This window comes from Odocoileus virginianus, chromosome 6 (assembly GCF_023699985.2).
Source record: "Odocoileus virginianus isolate 20LAN1187 ecotype Illinois chromosome 6, Ovbor_1.2, whole genome shotgun sequence".
Taxonomy (NCBI): Eukaryota; Metazoa; Chordata; class Mammalia; order Artiodactyla; family Cervidae; genus Odocoileus; species Odocoileus virginianus.
Genome location: NC_069679.1, coordinates 64455878 through 64465721, shown reverse-complemented (window position 1 = coordinate 64465721; position 9844 = coordinate 64455878). Strand labels below are relative to the sequence as shown.

The 9844-nt window shown below is 46.6% G+C and overlaps 1 protein-coding gene across 1 annotated transcript; it reads left to right on the top strand.

Annotated features, from left to right (window-relative positions):
- The first annotated feature begins 23 nt into the window (after positions 1-23).
- On the top strand, positions 24-6472 carry GPX2 (glutathione peroxidase 2). Its single transcript, XM_020879199.2, has 2 exons — positions 24-3270; positions 5807-6472. The coding sequence occupies exons 1-2, from the start codon at positions 3049-3051 to the stop codon at positions 6155-6157; spliced, it is 573 nt and encodes a 190-aa protein (XP_020734858.1). The 5' UTR covers positions 24-3048; the 3' UTR covers positions 6158-6472.
- Positions 6473-9844: the final 3372 nt, after the last annotated feature.

Below are 9844 nucleotides of genomic sequence, written 5' to 3'. Positions count from 1 at the left end.
GAAGAGGCTCCAGAACCCTAAAGCAACAGCAGTAGAAGGACATTGCTGGCAGCAAACGTCTTCCATTTGGCGCCTCTCCTAATGCCACCTGCAGGGGAGCCCAAGCAGAGCACGCACTGCTCTGCTGTGGACACACACTGCAGAAATAAGACTGAGTTGTCATAGGTGGGGTGGGGAGTGGGGGAAATGCTGAATATCTAACAGCCAAGAAGGGTCTCATCTCTTGGAATGGAATAGGGTCTTCCTAAAGGCATGAGGCAGAATTGAGTAATCTTTCAGAAGTTCATCTTAACCCTATGCTTGGATGGGCTTCCCTGATAGCTCAGTTGGTAAAGAATCTGCCTGCAATGCAGGAGACCCTGGTTCAATTCCTTGGTTGGGAAGATCCCCTGGGAGAAGCAATAGGCAACCCACTCCAGTATTCTTGGGCTTACTTTGTGGCTCAACTGGTAAAGAATCTGCCTGCACATGCGGGAGACCTGGGTTCAATCCCTGGGTTGGGAAAATCCCCTGGAGAAGGGAAAGGCTACCCACTCCAGTATTCTGGCCTAGAGAATTCCTTGGACTGTATAGTCCATGGGGTCTCAAAGAGTCAGACACAACTGAGTGACTTTCACTTCCCTTCTTCACTATGCTTGGATACCCCCAGAGAGTAAGACAGTCTGGAGTCTAGGGGTCTGTTGCATACTATACTCCGGGGTCTGGAGTTGATGGAAGAGGTAGAGAATGTTTGGAGGTAAAGCTAAAACAAGAAGGAAGGAGTAAAGCAAGGCAGGGCAATGGTAGCCTAAAATCTTAAATCTGTATTTTCCAGTTTACAGAGAACTCATAAACCTTTATCTCCTCCACCTGAACAATCACTTCTCTGTGAGATAAGGAAGGTGATTATCCAGGTTCAACGGATAAGGGAATGGGTGCCTAGGGGTCCCAAGGAACAGTGGCAGAGTCAAGCTAAAAAAGGACCAACTGGAACTGAAATCTCTGGAGGGGAAAGCTTGGCATTTCTGTTTAGAAAAATCTCTACTTGCAATTCTCATTTGCAGCCAGAGTTGGGAGCCGCTGACCGAGGCTTTCTGCCTACTAAGCCAGTGCAGTTTTCAGAACAACAACTGCCCTTGTGGAAAGCTGTGTTAGTGCATGTCCAAAATTACAAGCTTCCGAAAAGTGGGCCAGTTTGAGGGAAAGTTGGGAACAAAGAGCTACCTTAGCAGAGCTTCATCAATTTTACTCAGTCATGTAAGGTGAGAGCCCGGGTGACGCAAAGTGTCCTAGAGAAAAGGGATGGCGTGTACCTAAGGAAGAGAGCACCGCTACCTCTCATCTCAGGATCTGCATGGTCTTCCTAGAGAGGGTCCCAGAAGGGCAGTCAGTAAGAGGCCTGAGAGTTCTCGGGGAGTGCCAGGCATGCAGGTGAATCTGGCAAGTTCATGTTAAAGTTTAGCCCACTGTCAGGGCCAAGTTCTGACTCAGTGGCTTCGGGGGGACGTTTATTGCTTTTTCCCAGGAGTTCCACCCAGCCTCAGCAGGGAACATACTTCTGTGTTTCCTGCCACCTCTTCTAGTGGCAAAAGATTCCCTCCCCACTTAGGTAATGGAGGTTTGTTTGTGGGGAGCAGCTGGTGGAGAAAATGGGCTTCCCTGTTGCCAAGAACAGCCACGAACAGGCTACAAAACACAGAAAAGCCGGGCACTGCCTGGAAGGTTGCTCCATCCTCCAAGCAAATCAGATTCTCAAGACCAGCTGCTCCCCAGCCTGGTTTCTTCTTGTTCTCAGAGATGGTTCCCAAGGGACACATACCTGTGAACACACTCCCTCGTAAACAACTTCACTGTTATTGAAATTTCACTCTAAAATCCCCAAACCAGGTAAAGCCTAATTGCCAACTTTACTGATGGAAAAATCCAGTCATTAAAAAATAAATAAGAAACAAAACAAACCCCTGATTTGTTGTATCCATGGGCGTTTGGAAGAATAAAGTGAAGTATTAGGCCTTTTTAGTTTCTGTGGGCTTCCGGGGCTCTGCTCCCCTGAGAGCCTTAGGAGGTCCCCAGATGTGCTGAAAACTGAGTGGCTTAGCTGGGTCTAGAACCATAGCAGCTTCGACTCCTTGTACACTTTCTTCTGTGGAGAATGACCAGCACAACTGCCTCTGGAAAGTCTTCAGGGCCGGAGCCTTTGTCTGAAAAAAGGTAAACCCTGCCCCAGGTTTACCCACCTGCTCTATGACTCCTCTCTGTTATCCCAAGCCACAACCGACTGCATCCTCCTGACCCTGTGGGGGCGGGGCGAGGGGTATTAGAGGAGATGGCCCAGAGCAGGGGCAAAGGCAGATGTACCCTCTGGGGCAGGTACCATCATTCACTGAAAGACTTTTCAAGACAAACATAGCCTCACCTCTTCAGACTGGGTGCAAGCTGAAGCACCAAAAGCCATTATTTTAGAAAATCCCACACCATCCTCCCAAGGGTCCCTTTGATTTTATGCTTGTGGAAGGTAATGGCCAAAGAGAGAAATGTGAATAGTAACATGTGTATTTCGATGGTAGTCTGAGTCAAGGGGACATGCACCCAATTCCCTTCCTTATCGTTCAGCCCTCGGCAGACCCTGGCCTCTCAATTGCACAGTTCACAGCTTGGCACTCAGCAGGCATGCAATAAATGTCTGTGCCAAGTGAAAACCACTTGCTGGGGCAGACAGGAGTCAGTCTTGCATCCCTCCCTCCCTTTTTTCCTCCTCTCCGACCTTTGGGGCTCTGGTTTCCTGCAAGCAGTGAATTATTGATGTCTACTCAGAGATACCATGTTGGCCCTTCCCAGGTTGCCAACAGGGTGGGGCAGGGAGGTGGCTTTGTTCAGAGTCTGTAAATAGGAGGAGCAAGTTTCTTGTTCAAACAGCACTTACAGGTAGGCGACTGTTTTTGCTAAGTCATCCTGGGGATGCTCAGAGCCCCATTGTGAGGCCCCTCCTGGCTCCTCCTTCCTCCCCACCCTTTTAATCGACCCTTGAGTGGCCTCACAGGGCTCTGCCACTCACTCTGCACGTCCACCATGGCTTACATTGCCAAGTCCTTCTACGACCTCAGTGCTATCAGCCTGGACGGGGAGAAGGTAGATTTCAACACGTTCCGAGGCAGGGCAGTGCTGATTGAGAATGTGGCCTCGCTTTGAGGCACAACCACCCGGGACTTCACCCAACTCAACGAGCTGCAGTGCCGCTTCCCCAGGCGCCTGGTCGTTCTTGGCTTCCCTTGCAACCAATTTGGACATCAGGTGAGAGGTCCCTGGAGTTGGACTGCTGTAGCTCTAGAGGACTAAGGAGAGGGGGAGAACGACTGTGTGCTGGACTGTCTGGAATTATGGGGTATGTTTTGTTAAGCTAGGTCTATAGGTAGAGGTGACTACCGGGGGGGGGGGGGTGTCAGTATGATCCTGTCTGTGACAGCACACCAAAGATGTGCATTTTCACTGTTTCCGGTCTTCCCACTACTGGTCTGGTTCTCTCTCCACTGTGTCCTTGGTGCCTAGGGTATAGAAGACACTCATCACTTATCTGCTGAATGAATGACAGGAGGAAACAGAAGATCAAGAATCAAATTAGGATTGAACTGACTCAGGAGACCGTTGTTCTCACTAGACTCGGTTCTGCTATTTAATGGGTCAGTGCCCACTCAATTTTTCTGTTTTGGTTTTCTCATCCATAAACTAGGGATAATACCACTTGTCTCATATAGGAGGGATCCCCTGGTGGCTCAGCAGTAAAGAATCTGTCTGCAGTGTAGGAGACAAGGATTTGATCCCTGGGTCGAATTCGATCCCCTGGAAAAGGAAATGGCAACTCATTCCAGTATTCTTGCCTGGGAAATCCCATGGACAGAGGAGCCTGGTGGGCTACATTCCATGGGGTCAGAAGAGCCGGGCACTAAGGATTATTGTGAGGTTGATAGTGTAAGAGCTACAAAATTAACTTGGAAAATATAAAGTAATATGAAAAAGCAAGCAACTTTATTATTTAGATTGAAAGGTTTTGTTTGTTTGTTTGAAACCAGCCAAGTGGACAGTGAATCTGGGGGAAGGCAAAGGGTTTGTAAAGTGCATGTGTCTCCTCTGGGTATCATATGCTCCTCAATGTCCCTGATTAATGCATCAAGTTGTTACACATCTTTAGCCCACACACCTCAAGTTATCTTTTAGGGATTCTTCTATTTTCACTTAGGATTTTAATAGCACAAGCAGGCAGAATGTCCCTAAGTGAACCCTCCAATTATAATCCCTTTGGTTCAATTCACAGAGGCCTGAAGGCAAGGAAGAGACTGGCAGAGATACAGGCAGGAAGGCTGAAATGTCATTGGTTGTGACAAACCTGAGCCCAAACCATGAGTGCGCTCACTGTTCCTTCCCTGTCTCCATTCCATTTCTAGGCTTGGCCAGGACAAGAGAGACAGAAAAGGCAAAACCTCTTCAGAGGTGCCTCCAGCCATCACTTCAGGCCAGCCAGTTGCTGGAGGGAATTCATAATGTACCAGTAGCCAGCCAGCCATGTGCATTAGGAGATAAGACTTTAATAGCCATCAACTCTGGGCTCAAGATGTCATGATGGCCTGGAATTGACTGTACTAATTGGTTCTAGTAGGTCAGAGGCAGGAACTTTCTCCCAGAGGGAGATACCTGACTCTTAGGCTTGGGGGTGGGGGTGGAAAATAAGGGTTTCCATGGGCCTTTGAGGGTTGTCAGGGGTGGAGAATCCTAAGCAGGGATAAGACAGGGCTGGCAGCAGGGAGGGAAGACAGGTAATAGGTTGAGAGCTAAAGCATTCTAGCTGAGGGTGAGGTCTAAGTGGAAGGAACCATAATTACACAGGCACAACTTTTGGCTCTCTCCCACTTATTTCCTTAATTTCCCCTTCCCCTGGCCTATTCCAGAAGCCTAAACCCTTTATCCTATTTAATTCATGCCTGGTGGCCATGAAGTAATTTCACATACAGTACATTCATTGTTGGTGCTAACCTATTTTGTCTTTATATGGCACCTGAAAGCTAGTCTTCCTTGGATGGGGTTTTCCTTCATCAAAGTTTTCTCCTGCTTGTACTTCAGATCTAGGACGAGGCAAGATGAAAGGAAGAAGCTATAAATCCCATTCTTCCAGACCTCAATTTCACCTTTAGTTTCAGGAGCTGAGTAGGGCAGAAGCCAAGGCTATATTCAACACTCACAGGTAATTAGAAGAGAGGCAAAATCAGGGCACAAGGAAAGGGAAGGTGGTGGCAGGCATGTGTGTGTGTGCATGCAGATGTGTGTCTGCAGGCTCTGTGTGTGTGTATGCAGGCTGTGTGTGTGTGTGTGTGTGTGTGTGCAGGCTGTATGTATGTGTGTGTGCAGGCTGTGTGTATGTGTGTGCATGCAGCTACATAAGGGGAAGAAGGGTTCTAGGCAGTGTGACCTGAGCCTCCTTTCCCTTTCTTTCTACTGCCCTGAGCTGAAGGTTCCTTGAAGATTCAGACATAGCCTAAGAACTGCTCAGGGTAGATCGGAGGGAGAAGTAACAGCTCAAAAGCACTAAATCTTCAGAACAAGAACAGCCAAACTAGGATCTTTGAGAATTTTCAGAAACGACCCAACAAACCATCAGGATGATAGCTCTGAGAAGGGAAACTCTGAGTCAAGAGTAGGGCAAAATGAATAGAGACGGAATAGGAAGTGGGAAGACAGCTAGAAAGAATGACCCTGGGGAGTACGGAAGAGTGAAAGGCTTTGTAGATCCTCCATCTTCCCCTTGCCTTTTCCAAGCTCTGTCTCTTTCCTCCCCCAGGAGAACTGTCAGAATGAAGAGATCTTGAACAGCCTCAAGTATGTCCGCCCTGGGGGTGGATTCCAGCCCACCTTCACCCTTGTCCAGAAGTGTGATGTGAATGGTCAGAACGAGCATCCTGTCTTCGCCTACCTGAAGGACAAGCTCCCCTACCCTTATGACGACCCGTTTTCTCTCATGACTGATCCCAAGTTCATCATCTGGAGCCCCGTGCGCCGCTCAGATGTGTCCTGGAACTTTGAGAAGTTCCTCATTGGGCCGGAAGGGGAGCCCTTCCGCCGCTACAGCCGCACCTTCCAAACCATCAACATCGAACCTGACATCAAGCGCCTCCTCAAAGTTGCCATATAGACACTAGCAGGTCTATCTCCTCCCACCCTGAGTGTCTCTCCTGAGCATGCACTGTGCCCTCATAAGACTGCTGGGCCCAAGCTTTCCCTTCAGATCAGCACCCTTCACTGAAGAGCCTTGCCTTTCTGGTCTTTTTCCTTCCCCTCCCGCAACCTTCTGGTTGGTGACTCAACCTGGGGCTCCAGGACGTGGGTGGGCTCTGAGTCTTCACAAAATGATGGCACCTTCCTAAATCTGTATGGGCGGTGTCTGAGAAGAGTGGAGGCCTGGAGCCAGCCTGTGGGCTGAGTCCAATAAAGGGTGGGTGTGGAAACATCCAGGCTCTGTGTGTCTTCTTCCTTGGCCAAGTGGGGAGGGGTGCTGGGAATGCAGGTAGAACTGAGGGTGGGCAGCACACGAAAGCTGAGGAGAGGGAGCCTCTGATCAAGGGGACATCACAATTCCTGTCCGGAAAGTAAGCTCTGGTCAAGGTTTACAGTGGCAGGCGGAGTTTTGGGAAATGTGAATTATCTTGTTCCTTTACAGCTCTTCTCCAGGACTGGGGAAAGAAGGTGATAATGAGAAGAAAGGGGAAGAAGTGGCAGAAGCACTGGGAAGTTGGTCAGAGGATTCCAGTTAGGAAGACGTCAGTTTCTCTGTGGGTACTGGGCTGACTAAACATTGTCTGCATCTTGAGGTGAATTTGGTCCACGTAACTGACAGCAAGGGTGTGGAGGGCACAGTTATGGGGAACACAAAGAGCACTCTGCCCGTCTCCTGACCGTCTTCTGGAGTAACGTCTGTTTTGGATCCACTGTCATATGGACTCTCCCTCCTTTTTAAAGTTCACGTTCCACCCTTGTCGTTCTCACACTCCCATGCTCACAAAAGGGACAAGTTTAGGCGTGAATGGTTGGTTTCACTTCCTTTCCTCTGAGGGTAGGGATGGGAGAGAGCCTCCCTTCACAGTCAGTTTATAACCCGCTGACATGATAGCTGTTCTCTGTGAGAACAGAGTTCTGCCGAATGGCTTGGAGGGATGGTGCCCCAGATCCCTCACCTAGTGCAGGCGTTCTCAAAAGTACCACCGAGGCTGGGCTTTGCCATACCCTGGAAAAGACGAGTCACTGCCCCCCACTTTGTCCCACAAACCTCTTCCTGGAAACTTCATTTTGCCTCTCCTTCTTCAATCACTATATGGAATATTTTACTTCTCAGGGACAGTTCTCCCAGCTGGACACATCAGTTTGAGAACCCCACGCAGAGGAGAAAATGCTTTTTCTAGGATGTTCCCCATAACTTTTCCAAGCACTCGCATCATCTGAAAAGTAAATGTGGAATAGAGGTTAAGGATCCCCACTGTCTGACCTTCTACTAAAGCTATGTCATCGATGGTGCTTTATTTCAAAACGGTAACTTGAGTGGTACAGTGGGAATCCCCTGGCATGTTTCTGAAGGTCTCCTGCTAAATTAAGGTCACCCTTAACTTGACTCTTGAGAATTCAAGCCTTTTAAGATTTCCACTGTCAGAGCCAACAGCTAGGGTATGAGTTCTATTTTTTTTGTAAGGGGCAAGATTAAGCACTGATTTTAGAGTAAAAACTGCTTCCCTGAAGAAATGGGACTTCCTGTGGGATGCAGGCATGATATGTTCATCATCTTCACAGGGCCATTGCCTGCTGTGATGTTCAACAGCAGAGCCTGCTTTCCTGGGTGCGGACACTATGCCATAGGCAACTGGGGACCTCATATGCCAGAAAAATGTCTTGGGTCTTCCCCAGGAGGCTCAAGCTGAGAGAATTATTTAGAGAGTCCCAAAGGAATGTGAATTACACTATAAGTGATTTTGCAGAGAGAGTCAGAATGGACCATAATGCTAGAAGAGGGCTCCTCACTTGGGCAGGGAAATGTTGTTTGCTTCAGAAATGAGGAATTATTTCCTTTCCTTTATTCCTCATCTTGTTTGTCCCCTTTACATCCTCAGAAGTATCAGTTTATGGTCATAAACAGCCATGGAAAATCTTAATATAATCACCCACTTTCCTAGATCAACATGATGTTTTAATCAAATTTCCCCAGGGGCACTCAGGAAGCAAGAAGTCCTATAAACAGGCTTTCCCAGAAGTGCTGAGATAATGCTACTTTAGAGGAGGGACAAAGAGAATCATTCCTCTAGGGCTCTTACAAAAAATACAGTTTAGAATAAGAGATTTTTGGGGTCCAGACACATAGACTGAAATTGACGGTTATTTCCATGACTATGTTCCTGTAACTAAATCTCCTCAGTTTAAGAAAGTCCAAGCCAAATGTTTACAGATGATTTCAAATCTAGTGATTTCTTATAATCACCATCACAACCGTCATCCAAATTACCATATACCATACCCCCACACTGTGCTAAGTACTTTCTATACCCTAGGTTATTTAATCCTCATACTGATCCTGAGGAATATTTATCTCTATTTAAAGAGTAGGTAATTGAGAAAGAAACTTTTCAAGGACAAAGGTCTAGTGAGGGGCAGGGTTGAAAGTTAAACCCAGGTCAATCTGACTCCAAAGCTTCTACAATTAACCATGACACAACAGTGCTTTCTTCTGTCTCAGAGTTCCTGCATTAAGACCCCTGATAGCTGCCTGTACACAGCACTCTATGACCTAATGATGCTTTCCCTTAACATTATATCATGATTTTAAAACTCTGTGAAGGAGATGCCTCCTTCACAGACACAGTAGACTGTGTCTACTTTTCCACTGAAAAAATCAAGGTACAGAGAGAATGACTTGCCCAATGTCCCACAATAAGCAGGTGGCGGAACAAATTTCAAACCCAGGTCTCTTGATTTCCCTTCTACCCAACCACAGCATATCTCACAATAGAGACTTGTACTATAATCAAAAACATACATTTTAAAACTGAGAGCCTCAGATTCAGTCAAGTTTAACTTAGCTCTGCTTGCGAAACAGAAGAATGAAACTGAAAAGGATTCTTGTTACATTGAAATAAAGAACAGTGAATGTATACTTCTTAGTGATGACTTACAAGCTAACAAACCATATCTGGCTCTGTCTAGACTATATCACGTCAATTAATTAGTATTTGGAGAACTCAAGACCATTTGAGTAAGACACAGCAAATTAAAGCTATAGCAAACATGCTGAGCTTTGGGTTTCAAGAGCCTCACTAGGTCGACCCCAACCTGCACATCATGAAGCAGGGAGAGAAAGAATGAGCTGCCAGCACAAGTTCATGTTTCCCACTACACTCCCACTAAGGTCCTTTCTTCTCCTTCTTACATCTCAGAGAAGGAAATAAAGAAGACAAATGCTTTTACCTGGTTCCCCTCTACTTAAACAGAGAAATACAGAAAAAGTAGAACTGCATTTAAGAGGTCTTTATTCTATTAGGTCCACAAAAAAATGCTAGAAGATATATAAGGAAGATCACCAAACACAGCATAATGCTGGTTTAATAATAATGAAATATATAGGTAGGATCTTATATTTAAATTTTTTGTAATATATTGTCCAAAACCAGATAATTATAGAGATGAGGATATCAGGAAGGGCATATAAATTCATACTCTTGAACGCCAAAAGACTTAAGTTGGAAGTAATAGCAAACTCCAAGAAGGGACAATTCAGAAACTGTAATGGGCTTAGTGCTGCTATTTAAAGTAATGAAACATTTTCTCTGCTTTCTGGATTCAA